At 38.7% G+C, this 17,649-nt stretch overlaps 1 protein-coding gene across 2 annotated transcripts in view; it reads left to right on the top strand.

Annotated features, from left to right (window-relative positions):
* The window catches only part of OTUD7A (OTU deubiquitinase 7A), a gene marked incomplete at both ends in the record, with an annotated part of 55,590 nt that extends 38,769 nt beyond the window's left edge, over positions 1-16,821 (top strand). Inside the window, 5 exons of one of the 2 annotated variants that reach the window (XM_082005289.1) lie at positions 4,620-4,747; positions 6,486-6,635; positions 13,024-13,138; positions 13,380-13,464; positions 15,391-16,821. In XM_082005289.1, the coding sequence (XP_081861415.1) occupies positions 4,620-4,747; positions 6,486-6,635; positions 13,024-13,138; positions 13,380-13,464; positions 15,391-16,821 (1,909 nt within the window). Of the gene's footprint in view, positions 1-4,619; positions 4,748-6,485; positions 6,636-13,023; positions 13,139-13,379; positions 13,465-15,387 lie in introns of both variants that reach the window. The other variant, XM_082005288.1, reaches the window with a different exon arrangement.
* Positions 16,822-17,649: the final 828 nt, after the last annotated feature.

Below are 17,649 nucleotides of genomic sequence, written 5' to 3'. Positions count from 1 at the left end.
AAGACATGCCTTTAAAACTGTGTTTATTTGACCTGGTTGTCTATTACAGGAGTGCTATTCCTTTTTAACTGTTCAGTATATGCAGCAGTTACAGGATACAGATAGAAAAAGGTTCGTTATAACAGTATATCTTTTCCTTATTAGCTGAAGTTTCTAGTTAATGGTTAATAAATCTTTTCATCCGGCCTATTTTCAATTGTTGTAAATTGTACTTAAGCCAAACGCAGCCTGGAAATAATCAAATTGCCGTGGTGATTCAAATATGCTAGTTCAGACAGCCCTTCAGATCTGAAAATGGAGCATAACCCACAGACTGTAGAGAAGATATAAAATTCAAGGCAAAGGAGAGATCAGAATTATGTCATATCAGAATTAAGTATTAGTACCTATGTAGTGACTGGGTTTTTCCTTATTTAACAAGTTTTTGTTGAATTCAGGATATTTCCTATTTGACAGATAGTTGCATCTTACATGCCACAGATGATGTTTTACACAAAAGCATGCACTTCCACAGTATTAAATAGAAAACAACATTCAAACCAGAATAATCTAGGGAAAGTTGATTTAGGTTTTTTCTTTTATTATATACCTTGAAAACTGCTTCCTATATATTGCTTTTGCCGATAAAAAAGTATTGATATTTTTAAAGACTAAGAAATAAAAATTGGAACTCGAAACATTCGCATTCTGTATCTCCTTTAGTCAATGCAGTATACCATTTTTTTTTCCCTGGAGAAGGGAAATGGCCTGCTACTGTGCAATTTTTTGTGTTTGAGTCGAAGCTCATTGCTGAAATACTGTGTAAGGAAATCAATGGCTAGGTTCCTACACCTACCTACAGCAGAAATTTGTACTTGCTGGTAAGCTGTGGCTGTGGTGTATTGTGGTTTTAATTTTGGGATTCTTAAGCAGGGAAAGAAGAGGTTTCAGAAGTGGAATGGTGGCAGATTGAGATACGAACTCAGATTTCATTCTGGTCTCATGCTTGTACCTAATGACCAGGTTGAAGAACTTGATACTTGTCATGTTGTTTCAGTACATCTCAACTGTCTGCAGGCATTGCTCTCTTGCTCTGCGTGAATCGTGAAGCTTAATCTAAACTTGGAATAGCTGTTATGAGTCTATTGGACAATTCTGAGAATCTGGAGCGTACGTATGGAAAAAAAAAAGCAAGGTTACCATAGGGAGCTGTTTGGAAGGAAACCCAAAGATATGAAAAGAGATCTTGCTGAGAGCGTACAGGGAAGAGAGAGGAGCAGATAGCCAGGTGGAACAGCAGGGTGGGTATCAGTGGGCCTGGAGGATAGACTGAGATTTTAATTTTTTTTTTTTCCTTTTTTGTTCATTTGTTCGTACAATCAAGATAAATTATTTAGTCAGATATTGACTAATGCAGATTAGTTAGATATTGACTAATGCAGATTAGTCAATTGCAATTGACTAATGCAATTTAGATTGATATGCAGATTGATATGCTCTTATATATGTGGATTTCATTATTTAAAAATTAACTTCACAGGAACAGAGGAATTAATTTCAGTTTCTTAAATTTTCTTTGTTTCCATGTTATATAGACAAAATTATTTGGTCCACAATTGTCATGGCTATGTAGTTAGCATAAATAAAAGTCCATGAAAAAAAGTGGAATGGTAAGTGGATCAAAAGATGTGGCAGGTTGCTATGGGTGCTTGTTAATGATGATTTTTCGTTCTCATTATCTTAGGAAAATTCTGAATATACTGAATCCTCAGCAGTGGCACTGAAATAATATAAGATGGCCCACATGAATTACTGGCAATGATGAAATAAAATTGAACATTGAAAAGGTTTCCCAGAGAGGCTGTGAAGTCTTCCTCCTTGGAGGTATTCAGAAGCTGCCTGGGCAACAGGTGGCCCTACTTGAACAGGGGCGTTGGACAAGGTCACCTCCAGACGTCCCTTCCAACCTCAACCCATCTTCCAAAGCTTTAAATGTGATAGTGACATTAATGACATTAAACTAGAAAAATAGGAAAGGAGATAACTGAAACCAAAAATTCTGCAAAATGCTTATGAAGTCATAGAAGGGCTTGGAACTGTTCAGCTAGAGGAGTGGGGAATGTAACAGAATTATTCTTGCAGTCTATATGAAAGAATGATCTGTAGGTTAGCTTTCCAAAGGTGTTGGGCATTTCAGTTTCCTGGAAGATTATGAGGCTGATCCAAAGCATGCTGACGCTAGTTGGAAAACCTTTGTTTAAAATTTTGTCACTAAATTTTAAGTCAGGTTTTCAGTCTTACCTTTCTGGAGGCAAAAGCACCCCGTTGCAGTTAGTGATCAGTAGCATATCCCTAGAAGTTAGTAGCATACGCTCTTTAACATAAAATTTCTCTCTTCTTGCTGTCAAAAGTTTTGAGCCATGAAACACGTAACTGTACATTTTGTAAGCTTTTCAGTAAAAGAGAACATTTAAAACAAACTTAGCGATTGTGTTTGTCCATTCATATATGAATAAAAAGTTTTCTTAAAATTTGTATAGGTTGGGGAAAAAAAGACTAATGTATTGGGATGAATAGGATAGCACAGGTATATTTTAAGGAATTTAAGGATTTCGGTGTACAAATTATATTTTAAGGTATTTGCCTCTCTTTACGTACGGGGTGGTTTAATGCTATTGATTTGTGTTGTTAAATTTGAATTCCTGACACTTGATGCTGTTGAGAATAGATGTGTAGGCTGTCGATGAATCTGACAGGGACTGGTTCCCTGGGTGCTTTATACCTTTTTAGTCCTCATGTGAAAAAAATTACAAATCTCGCTGTATGTGCTGTACATGTTTTTGGCTTTCCTAAAATTCTTATCTCTTGTGTTCCTGTAGACAGTAGTAATTAAGTAATCTAACATGAGTTTTCTCTGATATTCCTGTCGCAACAACATATCTTTTCTAATAGCCATCCTGTTATTCAGTTTTTCTTTGTCTTCTGTCATTGCTTATGCCTTTCAGACATTAGATTTTGAATAGAACAGAAACTGCCCAAACCACCCCAGACAGGACTGGGATAGCTCAGTCTCATTTTTTTTAGAAACATTTTGTGTGTACTCACCTTTGTCAAATTCATTATTCATTTTGGCCATCTTTGAAATTTAGGACTAATTATCATGCTTTTGACACACAACATCATACTATCAGTATATTACCACGTAATACCCATGTTTTGGAGAACTAGATGTTGAAAGGCATTTTCACCAAGTAAGGATAATGAATTTAATAACTTCTTTCCCCAAGATGTATCTTCCATAATGGTATCAACAATTCAAAAGGAAGAAACAACTATTCAAAGTTCAGAAGACTCTACGAGTGCTCAAATTGTCTTCCAATTGTATTTTACATCGACATTTTTTTTTTTTAAACTCCTTCCAAGAACAGCATTTTTTGTCTTTTTCTTAAATAACTTGTTCATTGTGAAGCTGGTTGAGGATTAACTGTGTTTAGACCTATGGAATACACCTCAATAAAGCATTTATTTTGATCTAAAAATGAAATACTATCTCTCCACTTTTATAAGTGCTCTGTAACTGCTACAGCTAGATAAAGAGAATGTGGTTAGAGAATGTTAATTCCTGTGGCATTTGGATCAGACCTGTAGAAGGCCAATGTAAAGAAAAGAGTTAGGTTTCTCTGTAGTGCTGTCTTACTGTTTGAATTTTATGTTCTGCTCTCCTACCATAGAAGATATTTGTATTGATTCTTTCTATGTGTTTTCTGAAACACAAAGCTCCACTGGCAAAAGCACTTGGCTTTGTCTCACCTAACTACATCTTGATCTCTATTCCTTCTGTATTCCGTAAAGAGAAATGAGAATTTTCATCTCATCTTTGGGCAAATGCTTAAGAGGAGAGGGATGATCATACTGCCAGATGTGCCTGTCTTTTCTTTTGTCCTCTGTAGAGGCAGTCAAGGTGAAATGCTTAGACTTCTGACTTTACATGTCTGAAAGTAGGTGAAATTCATGTCATTGGAAAATCTAATAGGAAAATGAATCTCCAGTTCCTTACACGGGTACCCCCCCCATCTTAAAAAAACCATATTTTGGTAATAATCAAAGAAAAAAAGTTGACAACTTTATAAGTTAAATCCCCCCTACTCAAGCTGACATCAGCGTTTCTTACGTTGTCAAGCTAAACTCACCTGTATTTTGTTTAGAGGAACTAGAAAAACACCTTTCATTGTAGGGTCTATGTGCCAAGGGTGTCACATGAAATTATGTTTTTTGTGACCTAAGCAGATTTACACCAGGAGCTTGGCTAAGAATTACCTTCTTTGTTTCTGTTAGGCTACCAAACAATATCAAAATCAAACAATATCAATATCAAAAAATAATGAATTTTGCTGACTACTAAACCAGTGTGGAGTCTGCAAGTGAAAACATTTTCTCTGTTGCTATTATTTTATTTCAAAAGATATGTATTCCTTTCCAATTTCTTATATTACCTATGTCAATAACTGGAATATGTGTTTCAGAAGAGTGGGAATATGAGTGATGAGGAAGAAGAAATAGCTGCTGCGATGTGTTGGTTCACCAAAGTTTCAATGGTTGGTTGAAGTTGGTTCAAAAAGTTTCAATGTTGTGTTTTCCAGAGTCGATAATTCAGAAGACCCAGTGTATGAGAGCTTGGAAGAGTTCCACGTTTTTGTCTTAGCCCATATTTTGAGAAGACCTATTGTTGTAGTAGCAGACACAATGTTACGAGACTCAGGGGGGGAAGGTAAGAGTTCTTCAGTAGAAATTTATACACCTATGTAAATTGAATCAGTCATAAACTATCACAAACAAAAGACCTGGCTGTAACATATCTGAGTGTTTATGGGACAGCTCCTGCTTTTTTTTGCGGGGGAGGCGGAGCGGAATGACACTCAATCCATTTCTATTAGATAAAAGTAAAAAATACAGGATAATTCTGTAAGTCTTGCTGAAAACATGTTTATCCTAGGTATTTACTATTAACTTTACAACCACCAAATTAGGGACCACAATACACTTCTCACTGGTCTAGTCTAACAAGGTTCTAATTTTCCTGTGTTATTTTGGTGCCCCTTAAAACTCTGCATAAATCAATCTAATCTGACTTCAAAAAATTGAATTTTGAATGTATATATCTTGGTTTTTTGTTTTTACTAACTCCTTTGCAGCCTCTCATTCAAAAGTTTCCAGAATGTTTTATTCAGTGTGCACATGTGAGCACACCAATGTTTGATCCATATGTGGAGACAGCTGGACAGCTGTCTGAGCAGGACTTGAATAATTATAAATTAATTTCTTCTTTTTACCATGAACAAATGTTGCTTAAATAAAGGGGAATGTTTGGTTGATTAAAGGGGAATGTTAAACATGTGATGGAGTTTACAGAAATTTACTTCTGCAGGAAAATGCTGGGAGGTAATTTCAGTTTCCATTCAAATTGTGAACTACAAGTAATGGTTTTATGGTTGCTATCTGCTCTGACAGACTGGATCACTATTGCTTCATTTCCTCATAACTTTTCCTATCCCAAATTGCCCTCCCCTCACATTTTCTTCTCCTTGTCTATCACAATAATCCCAGTGGTTTTTCTCACTGCTGGCCTCATGGGCCAGCATGATCAAGTTACCTCAGTTTACCTGTTGCATGTATGGTTTCCAAAACGACTAATAACTTGCTCAAATTTGGATAGACTCACCAAAATATAGATTTATGCTTTAAAAACAATACTGTTCTCAGTGCCAAGTAAAAATAGTGCATTGTTTGGGTTTACTTTTTCCTCATGCTTATTTTGTAAATACTTCGGCAATACTGATTCATATTTTCACAGCAAAAGGAAAAATAATTGGTCAGAAATAAACATAGTGAATTTTCCTGCCCAAACTTGCTGTTTCCCATAATTACGTATAAACAAGTGCAGAATCTTTCAAAGGAAAGAGCTTTGCCCTTACAGATGCAGCATTCCGTTCAAATTCTACTTGTAGAAATTTTTTTAATCTTTCCTTATATATACATACATACACACATTCAGACATATATGTAAACATGTTTGTAATGTTTCTCATAGAAATCTGTTAATGCAAGGTGTGAGCAGAGTTTGTTACCAAAAGAAATGAGAGTGTATTTACTACAGATTATTAGAAAATATCCTTCTACCTAGAAGCATTACAGGAAGGTACAAATCTGCATACCTGTGTGAGTGTCATCAAGACCTTAATATCTTTACTGCTAAACAATTAGAGCAAGGAAAATCTACGTAAGAGCTGAATGTTGCCATTATTGTTCTTAGTGTATTTCCTGCTGTTTTTATAATGAAACTTTACCTGTTGTTATTGACTCTTTTCTGCATTGATTACTCCACTTTAGGCTGCTCTCTGGAGCTCTGAAAATGTTGCAGCACAATTGTTACATACAGTAGAACCAACATTATTGTCTGTTCTTTGACATAGTTAAAAGAAAAAAAAAAATCTCATTTTTCTTTGCAGCATTTGCACCTATACCTTTTGGAGGAATTTATTTGCCACTTGAAGTTCTACCTAACAGATGCCATTGCTCACCTCTTGTGCTAGCCTATGATCAGGCCCATTTCTCTGCTCTTGTTTCCATGGAGCAAAAAGATCAACAGAGAGAACAAGGTATGCTATAAAGACAGCAACCCAAGGTATATATTGAATATAATGTACAAAGTACTTTCTTCTACCTATAGGTGTATTGGTCTATCAGAAAGGAAAAGAAATCCACTAAATTTTATTGCTGCATTCTTAGGTGTCTAAGTGGTCTAAGCACAAGTCTGGTAGACAAGAACTCTTCAGTCCTAATCCTTGTGCTATCACTGTCTGTCTTTGGCACCTAAACCTTTTCTGTCAGTTCCATGCATGTAAATAGGTAGAATCATAGTTCCTTACTGTGTTTATGGATTCTTGAAGGCCTTTGTTAATTTGGTTTAGTAAAGTGTTTAGAAGATTAATCGTGAGTCAGATTACTATTGAAAACTCATGTAACGGAAAAATCTCTCATCTAGAGTGCTAAATACACTTTTTTCATTTAAAAACGTTTAATTGAAATGTTTTTATCTTACCATCTTGCTGTCTTCTGTTTCTTTGGAACAGTGATGACAAAGTCTGACCAGATATTTCTGTGTGAAGTTTGAGCTTCCTGGGTACGAGATTGGGCATGACGAGTTTCAGGACTGGATTTGTTCCTGCATCAGTAGCCTAGGAGCTAGCTGTAACTGCCCTTATTTGAAAAACCTGTTTGCTTAATATTAGGAAGCTGTGAGATGAACTCCTATCTGTCTTTGCTCCTTTTGTGGGGAAGGGAAAAGTGTTTTGCCAAAAACATGGTGAGGCTTTAAAAAAGTTCAGTGGCATTTTGCTGTTAGGTATGAGTCATCTTTTTTTTTTTTGCCTGATGACACTGCAGAGGTCGTTTTAAATCCCTTATGAAGGCATATACCTGTAAAGTAAATATGCAATGTGTGCTGGCTGTTGAGATCTCCTGAGTGAGTTTTATTTAGTCCTCCTTCCTAGAGAGCAGTTTAGAGGCAACTAAATATCCTTCATTTAACTCCCTAACCCTATGGGCATTTTGTCTGATTTTGGATGTATTAGGCATTTTCCGTGCTTATGAGGCAGCATTTTGCAGCCATGCAAAGTAGAAAGACATTCATTAAAATGAGGAGGAGGAGGAAAGAACAACAGATTTTGAGCAGACATCTTCATGCAAGAATTTGACATCTAGTTAAGTCATCCTTCTTGGAAGGAGCAAAGAGTTTTTTTCATGAGGTTGTGTGAGAGGTGAAACACTCTACAAAGGGTTGCATGTGGTATTGGCAAACTTTGCGTCAGTGAAGAGGAGACTGGATCACAAGAGAGTAATGGAAAAAAGGTTGATCTAGATGACAGATATTCAATGGGAAAATCAATCCAGTCCAACCACTCAGCCTTCAGTGGCACATAGCTATGTCAGGGACTTGTAGGTAGGTGCTTGCCAATAGGTCTGGCTTTTGCATTATACACTGGTGACATTGCAGCTGCCTTCCAGCCCTCAATCGGTAGAAGACTGACCCTTAGGAAAATACTTTTCACATAGGAACTATTACCAAAGCAGTACGCTGAGGTATAATGTGAAAGTCTGCAAAGCAACTTCATACCATTGTAATGCAATAATGTGATATGAGTGAAGATAGAGTTTTGGAGAGCCTTTTTAAGGATGTGGTTTCACTGTTGATGGTCGCTGATGACACGCTGCAGCCAGGATGGTAATGTCAGCATGCTGTTAAGTTAGCAGCTCCTACATACATGTCTGTGTTACAAATTGTAGAGTTGTCATTTTGTAGAACATGCCTTCATGTCTTTCGTCTTAATCCTTTTATAGGTCTGAGTTCTGTTGGTGGTGAAACAAGACAATTTCTTAGTAGGCAGAGTCCATTTCTCCCTTTCTAGCAATTGGGATCAGAATAATATCAGTAGACTGACAGTAACCTCATTTATTTCAGGCATGTCTGTCTCCCTTCGTACACTACTTCGTTATCACAGGTCTCACAAGAGCCTATGTGCGTAAATAATTTGATTGCATACACAGAACTTCACTATCTCTGCAATATCTTTGCAGACAGGGTAACCACCACCCACCAAACCTTTTGCAACTGTGGCATCCTTTAAGTGTCAGGGTTGACAAAAGGTAGTGAGGGAAACTACTGTTCAGCTGCTCTGACCCTACCCCTCAGTGTGTTAAAAGTATTCAGTGATACAACTTGGTGCCACCTACTGAAATATTCTTAATATTATAAGCCATATATTCCTCTCAGTTACACACTGCAAGATCTTGGGTTTGATAACAAAGTCACATATTTGATTTCTCCCACAAGTGCTAGAAATAATGTTAAATACACTTCTTGTGGATAGAAACTGTCTTTCTGTAGGATTTTCCTATACGTGTCATTGCACAGGAAAGGTGGGAGAGACAAAGCTACCAAATATCCAGCATACCATCAGGAACATTAAATATTGGCTTTGTTCACGTATAAGGTTATCCAGGTTAATTACAAGGGCTGTTGAATCAAAATAGTATTCGTTTTGTATGATCTGATTTTACATGTTTCACTGGAGGGCCTTGAATACACAGGCTTCAATTCTGTGGAGCAGCAGAGAGCACTTAGTGTTAAGTCTGGGATGAAGGGAATGCTTCAACGTTCAGCTGCCAAGCTGGTTGCTGTTAGAGACTGCAGCAGTCTAACAGCTAACACAGCATTGCTACTGTTCTTCAAATGCTGTGACAGGAAATAGATTGGCATAAGGATGCTCTAATAATACATATTTTTTGTCAGCATAGAGATGTTGGCAGCTTTGGCACAGAGTAAGGGAGAGCCACAACTGGAAAGAGTCAGAAAACAGTGGCACGGGTGTCACAGTACATGGACAGATTTTGAACTATCAGAATGCAGCTGAGAGCTTAGAGCTACAACTTCTTAAAAGGAGCATCTCTGGTAGCCAGGCCATTCATAACTTACAGTCATAGGATTTACACTCTCACCATGTAACCAGATGTCAGGAGCAGCATCTGAAGCTGTCTGAACTACTGCATGTACGTACATACATGTTTAAGCTGCTGAGAAGCTGTCTTGTGGAGGAGACAGTATGTCCTGTATTCGTGAAATATGTATGGTCAAATAAATGCTGATGTGAACACCTGAAGTTCTGCTTTGGCACATAGTCGTTTATCAGATCACTTTGAGCACTACTATAAATGTATATAAAAACATGCTAATATCCTCTTGTCTGGAGAGGATTTAAACCACATTTTGACATGTCTTTTTACCAGCACATAGCTGGCATTCTAGTGGTCACTGAAGGCCCTCTTGTTTTGACGTCCATGTCCGATTAAAAAACTATAAATACTTTTGTATTCATGCCGACTATGTTTAATGCAGGTGGTTTGTATCTTTATGGAAAATAAAGACCAGCTCTCAGCTGCCCCTAAGACTGCTTCATTGAACTTAGAGCTTCCCACACTCCTGTGCTTTGTCAGCCAGTCAGCAGTGAAATGGCTGCCCACAATCAGTTTGCAATAACAAGTGTGAGAGGCGTAGACAGTGGTTAACAGCAGTATTTCAGTATCTGTGTCAGCATTTTATTGTACTAGTATTTTCAGAAATAGTTAAAGTGTTCTTCTTTATAGAAGGTTAATAGTGACACTTGAGGCATGAAGATGAGTGCTGGGAAACAGTGGGACTTCACAGCACAGAAGGCAATACATCCAACTGAGGAATGGCATGAAAGTCCTCACTGTGTCTTCTAAAACTGCCATGGATGAAATAGCTGCTGTTACTTTTGACATCCCATCTGTTGGCATTAGGACTTGCAGACTGTGTTTCAAATAGTGTGGTTTCAGTGAGAGCATCCAAAACCAAGTGTAAGCAAACCACTGCACCAAAGTTGTGAACTCTTTGATGCATCTGGGCATCAGGAAGAATCTACGATCTGTTGGCTTTTCTTTAGAAATGACTGTGATGGATGCTGCTTGCACTCCTGGCATTAGAATACTTTTCTATCAGGGATGTGGGGAAATCATACAAGAAACCTTGTCTATCAAACAGCATTTCCTGAGAAAGAGGAAATCTCTTGCAGTGAAGGTAGAATTTTAAAACTCCATTACTCTAGCAGATACTTTTTGCATGAAGATGGTATTGCCTCATACCAGTCCCAGACTATCCCTTAGAATGAGTATATAGTTTCCATTCAGCTCAGGGTTTGAAAAGTCATTGTTAACAAAGTTCTGTGTGAAGATGGAGGCAGTATGTGTCATAATGTGTACACGAGTTACGACAACAGTGACATGCTATAGACAAACCAGCTCTAAGCTTTGTTTTGTACTTAGATATTAGGATTCTAGTAAAATTGAGTATCACTAAACATTTTTATTAGGTGTATTTTAAGCATCAGTAGCAACAGCCAGCTTCAAAAAGGATTCCTTTAAAATTTGTTTATAAAAATGATTATTTATTGAACCATGTGAAAACTAGTTAGTTTCAAGCTGCCCTTAGAAAAGAAACTCAAATTTACTTTTTGAGATTTACATCCCAAAGAGGCTGATTCAACTCTGTGACAGTTCTTTGGTCCAGGCTTGCCAACTTCACCTGCCTCAGGATCACATTCCCAGTTCTCTACCAGGCAGTACCTGTAAGGTCAGGTGCTACCAGAATTGGAAGTGTGTTGTAAACTTAGAATGCTGCTCTTTTCTAAGTTGCATTCTTCCTTTAAATGGTTGATAGCGACCGTTGTAAGGCCAGCTGTAAATCCAGTCAGTACCTGCTAGTAGGTCAGTTAATTGGCAGAATACATGTTCTCAGTTATTCCAGCCTCTTTGTTGCAATAATTTCATTGAATGCCGCAGGGTAAGCCCTCATATTACACCGACGAGTGTTAAAAAGTGTACTCAGTTGTCACCCCTGCTGTACGTTCCTTATGTTCTTGTGCTTGAGGAGCTCGCTTTACAGCATATTTTGAACTGTAGAGTTAGACTCTCTGCTACTTATTCACATTGAGTTTCTTAAAGGAGCTAAATTCTCTTACATTATTAATTTCTGTGCTTGCATCTTACAGTGGTACCTGCAACTAAAGTTGATTCATCTCCATCTGTTCTATACTATATTTGCAGTTAATATGGGGAAAATATTTCAAGAATTACCTACTATAAGCAGTAGGGGGCAACATTTCTATGAAATTTGTAGAGATTTGACCTTTTTACTTCCAGTCTGCAAAGATGAAAATAGATACTTTCTGCAGTTGCTGTCAAACTGTCCGAACCACATACTAACTTCACCACGTTAATCTAGCATGCAGATTAAATTTCCTGCATTCTACTAGGTGAGGAGCAATATTTAACCAAAAATGCCATACCTTTGTTTTGACAACATACAGTTTCTGAACTGCAGAAAAGATTATGAACAGCATATAACCAATAAGTGCAATCAGTTTTCAGTAATTCAGTGCCATGGTATTTGGGTGATTTCTCCAGGTTTCTTTGCCCCTTGGCTTTGCTGGAATGAATACCTAGGCAAAGTCCTTAAGAGTTCTACTACAGAAAATTGAATTCCTTGATTGGTTGTCAGAGGAGCAGCAGTGACCTGCACCGTGCCAAGGATCCCACCCAGTGCCTCAACAGCTTTTACTTTTTTTTCTAATGAAATGGAAGCAAATTGCTGGCTTTAATTAAAGCTGACAGTGTTTTTCTCTTAGTTCCTTGCTGGTGATGAATGATAGACACTGTAAAATCAGAGTGCAGTCCCTGCACGCTGAGTATAAAGCAGAGTCATTAAGGTAGGTGTCAGAAGGCAGAGCCCTAGCAGAGAGGGGAAAAGATGGAAGAGCCAAAACAGCCAGACAGTAATGCTGGGATAGAACAGCAGTAATGGTCTTTTCACTACACTTCAAGGCAGGCCTCAATCTGACCTCTTAACCCATATGTAGGTGATCTATGTTCCTCAATTATGTTAATTCACAGTTTGAATCTAAAATCACTGTAACTGTGTTTTGCTTTGTTTCTTAATGCTGTTACCAATATATTTTTGTTTCTTTGACAATGGAAAACAAGAAAGTACTAAACTGAAAAGACAATAATTAACAAGTAATGTGCATCTATGTGAGAGACAGGCAGGAATATTTCAACTTTTTATTGCTTTCTGCTGTTGTAATGGCTCTGTCTCCAGGAAATGTTTATTGTGCATTACAAAATGTCAGTGTTGTTCTCCCAGAGGTCTCCCCCCATCCACAGGTGACTATCTATCACTCCAGGAGCAATCAGTGTATGAACCCCTCCCTCTTCTATTGCACAAATATCAAAATAGGGAAATGCAGCCCGGTATAAATCATTTGTGGTGCTCTGGATGAGACAATTCTGCAGCACTCTCAAATTCTGCCCTCCTTCTTCCACCAGTTATGCTGCTTTTCACAGCTAAATTTTTTTTGTGTGTGTGTGGTTTTTGTTCCCCCCACCCCAACCCTTGTTTCTTTTCTACTTCAGCGGTGATCCCCCTGACTGACTCAGAACACAAGTTACTGCCTTTGCACTTTGCGGTCGATCCTGGGAAAGACTGGGAGTGGGGAAAAGATGACAATGATAACACCAGACTGGCCAAGTAAGACCTTTCTATAACTTCACTGTTAAGCAGTAAAATGTCTTGAGCCATACCTGATTGAAGTATTGGGAGAACTGCTAACAGAGCGGGCTTTATGTTCTCTGGTTACATGGGAGAAGACATGGGTGGGTCTCCACCTGGTGGTCACAATTCAGGCTGCTGTTAATCTCTCAATGTTAAGAAGTATTGCTTTTTCTTTCAGGTTTTTTGACTTTTTGTTCCCTTCTTTTTTCATCCTTAGTTTGATTCTGTCTCTTGAGGCAAAGCTTAATCTTCTACACAGCTACATGAATGTAACATGGATACGCATACCATCTGAGACACGGGTAAGGTAAATTTCCCCCTCGGTCTAAACTAGGTGAGAGATACGAGGCACGACAGGGTGTTGTGTAGGGTAGGCTGCCAGGACCAGCCAGCCGCCTGGAAACACATAAGTGTCCTAGCAGCAGGGACAAGCCACTTGTGGCTCATTGTCATTGCAATCAGGCTTATAGATTTTTCTAGTTATTTGTTTTAATAACACAGTTGCTGGTATATTTTTGAAACTCATACTCTGTTCTGAAATGTATTTTCTAGCTGTTACTTATTTCAGTAGTCCGTGTAGTTCAGAAAAACCTTAAAGTAGACCTTTTCTCACCATTGTTTTCTCAGAAGTTTGGCTTGCTCTCCTAATGCCACCGTTAGGTCACCAATCCCAAATCCTTTCTCTTTCTGAGAATGCATTTGCACCTCTGGAGAGCTCCCCGTTTAGAGTGACTGACAAAAGGCCACAGACTGGCACTGAACTGGAGCCTGGTTCTTTCAGAAAGCTATTTTAGAACCGTGCCCAGCTGGCACCTAGTCAGCTGCAAATTTCTCTGCAAATTACATTGAATAGACTGAGGGGTTAGTCTGGAGGCAAAAGGTTGCTAGGAGAGGGTGGAGGTGATTTAGACAGCCTACGCAGATGGGATTTGAAAGGAGGAACAGAACACAAAAGAAGAAAGTCTTTAAGCAGCCCCAAGAGGGGAAAAATCCATTTTTCTAAAGTTTCTACTGCAACAGAAAAAGGAGACAAAATGGTCCTGTAGTTGTAAGTTGTGAGCCTGAAACTTGCGGGACCTGGGTTACTTCTCTCTGCTTCACACTTGCCACATGAGCATGGTTGGGTCACTTGAGCATGCATTCCCTCCTTTGCCAAGTGGGGATAACAGCTCTGCTCCCGAGTGGGTGGACGGGTGCTCAGGGATTCCAGAGAGAGACAGGACATTTAAGTACCCAGGGACAAGAAGCAGGCGTGCATTTCTGTACTGGAAGTATATGCATCTCCAGAGTTTGGGGTTTTTTTGGCTTGCCTTTTTTTTTTTTTTCTGAATCATTCTGGTTAGTTAAATGTTTCCTATTTATTTTTAGCATATTTTAGCTTCACAGTGCCTGAAAGCAAGACTAAGTTTTGCAGGAGTAAATGAACAGAGCCACATTTGAAAGTATCCTAGCATCCTCATTATTACATTTGCAAGAAATATGTTTTATCACCTTACCTAAAATTTAAATTGAAACTTAGACTTTTGACACCAGTTCTAGCTGCATTGTATTTCTCAGCCTACTTGTTTAATGTTTAATATTTCAGGCAAGATGCTTAGCTCTGGTGCATTGTACCTTTAATTTTCATGCACCAGAGACCTGAACAACGAAGAAATCAATTTAAATGAGTTGGCTTTTGAACATAACGGATTTTGAAATATTGCTACATACAGGTTTGTATGCTGTGTCCCCCTCACAGCTTTCAGCAGAACTTCATTTCCCTTCCATCACAATATTATCTGTTTCTTTCCACGCTCTCTGTGTCCCCCCTGGCTGAGAGGCAGCCTGCATTGCAGAGGCATCCTCCTGAATGGCCGATCTCTGCACACTGGCCAGCTGCTCCGCTGGTCAGCACAAGCAGGGAGGTTGTGCGCAGCCTGCCCCTCGACAGGAGCACTAATTCGCATCTCTCCGTGTTTCAGACACTGATTTTCACAGAACCTCTGAATGACTGACCTCTATTCTACAAATGTGCTTGAAATGAGCCAAAAATTACTGTAGGAACAAGCAAGATACATAGTCAGCACAGCCAAATAAGTTTTTTTTTTGGTGAAGAAACCAATCTAAAATGTCAGTGCATAAATTAAAAATCAATGTCAAAATCTATATTTGATTTGGGGTTTTTTGCACCAAGTCTCTGTATGAAACTGATTTTGCTGTATCTAATTATAATTACTTTTCCATAGCAGGCCCCTTTGGCTCAACCAGAATCCCCTACAGCTTCAGCCGGGGAAGACGTTCAGTCTCTGGCTGACTCAATGGACTCGGACCGAGATTCCATCTGTAGTAACTCCAACGGCAATAATGGCAAAAACAGCAAAGAAAAAGAAAAGGACAAACAGAGGAAGGAGAAAGACAAAACCAGGACGGATTCAGTTGCCAATAAAATAGGAAGCCTCAGTAAAACCCTGGGAATTAAACTGAAAAAGAATATGGGTGGTCTTGGAGGCCTGGTGCATGGCAAAATGAGCAGAGCCAATTCAGGGAATGGAAAAAATGGTGATGCAGTAGAGAAAGTCAAAGAGAAGAAGTCCAAGTCTCGAAAAGGGAGCAAAGAGGAATCTGGACAGTCTGCGAGCACTTCTCCATCTGAAAAGACCACTCCATCTCCAACTGACAGAGCTAGCAACTCACCCATTGAAAAGATGAACACTAAACCCTTCTCTGACAAGCCGTCTGACCCATGGAAGTACAGCACTGACGTGAAACTCAGCCTAAATATTTTGAGAGCTGCCATGCAGGGTGAACGAAAGTTTATTTTTGCTGGCCTTCTTTTGACCAGTCACAGGCATCAGTTCCACGAGGAGATGATAGGCTATTATCTGACCAGTGCACAGGAGCGTTTCAATGCAGAACAGGAACAGAAAAGAAAGGATGCTGAGAAAAAGGCTGCACTGAATGGGTCATCTAGTAGGAAACTGGAGCCAGAAGCATATTCAAAAGAAAAATTAGAAGCATCTCCTCAGGATAGGGCATCACCCGTCTTGCCTCAAAGCCATACAACTCAACTGGTTTTAAAATTTAAGGATCGCACTAGTCCCACTCCTGGGTCATTTTCTTCACCTAGTAATGGTGCTAAGAAAAGTGGACCCATTCCAGTATCTGCCCACTATAGCCATACTCCACCTGTTCAAAGGCAAAGTGTCATCCATTTGCATGATGTCAACTCCAAGCCATCGAGCTTCCAAGATGATACCTACAAGCCAGTGGTTGGCACCTTAAAAACCTGTGCCACCTATCCCCAACAAAACAGATCGTTGTCTTCTCAGAGCTATAGCCCAGCCCGGATATCCGGTATCCGTACAGTGAACACAGTGGAATCGCTGAGCTATGCCATGCCTACTGAACACAAGTCTCAGACATACACAAATGGATTCAATACTGGCGATATTAGAGACTGCTTAGAATATGCTGATGAGGATGCTCCTCAGACCTGGTTGAACAATGAAAAAAATCAAGGCAGAAGCACAGTTTGCCCAATATATTCCATCCAGCAGAACCATTGTAAGAAGGAGAACTGTTCCTTTTATGGTCGTCCTGAGACTGAAAATTACTGTTCATACTGCTACAAAGAAGAATTAAAGCGCAGGGAGAGAGAAAGCAAGGGACACAGGCATTGAGGATTCTTCTGTGACTACTTAGTTTTACCATTTTCTTACTTACAAAGTAAACAGTGTTGAATTACAGTAAAAGGAATCCTTAAAAAAAGAATAAAGGATTGATGAGTAAATAGTGTCTAGCTTTTCGCTTTTCGGGGGCAATGAGGAAATAATAGGATTAATTTATCATAAAAAAAATATTATTTTCCATTTTGTCAGTGTCTTTTTTACATATATTGGTAAGCTGAAGGGTTGTTTACTCCTTTGTCAGTGCTGTGTATATGTTTGGTCAAAAATTTACTAATGGTGCCTGAATTTACACTGACATCACTCAGGTAGTAGAACGATAGGGGAAAGTCATAATACCAGAGATGGGGTGTTGTAGTAGGGTAGTATCTGCCTTGCAGACATTTGAAATTCTATAGCTATTACGCGAGTATTTTTTTCCGCAGTAAAACCTAAATTTTTCATAGCTTTTTTTTTCAGAAGGGTAGCGATTTTGCATACTGCACATTTTTACCATGGCAGCATATTGCATTACTACTAATGTTTGTACTCACTTTAGTCTGAAATTGAATGATTCTGGGAAAATGGGAGTGAAAGGTCTGAATTCATGAGGGCTGTAGCTCTTCCTAATTTTAAGTTCTTACCTGTTATTTGTACATTTCCATAAAAAAGCAGATTTGAGCTACTTTTATTTGTACTGAATTTTTAACCAGGTTTTATAAAAAATACATTATGACTCGCAAGACTTCACGTCACAAAACCCCCCCACCCACATTTTGGGCACCTGGATTTCAGTAGTATTTTCATTGCTGTTAAAATTGAGAGAAATGTTAAAATAAAATT

Source organism: Phaethon aethereus (genome assembly GCF_964289735.1).
Source record: "Phaethon aethereus genome assembly, chromosome: 12".
NCBI classification, from domain to species: domain Eukaryota; kingdom Metazoa; phylum Chordata; class Aves; order Phaethontiformes; family Phaethontidae; genus Phaethon; species Phaethon aethereus.
Note: the sequence above shows the minus strand (reverse complement) of the source record. Positions and strands in the feature narration are given on the sequence as shown.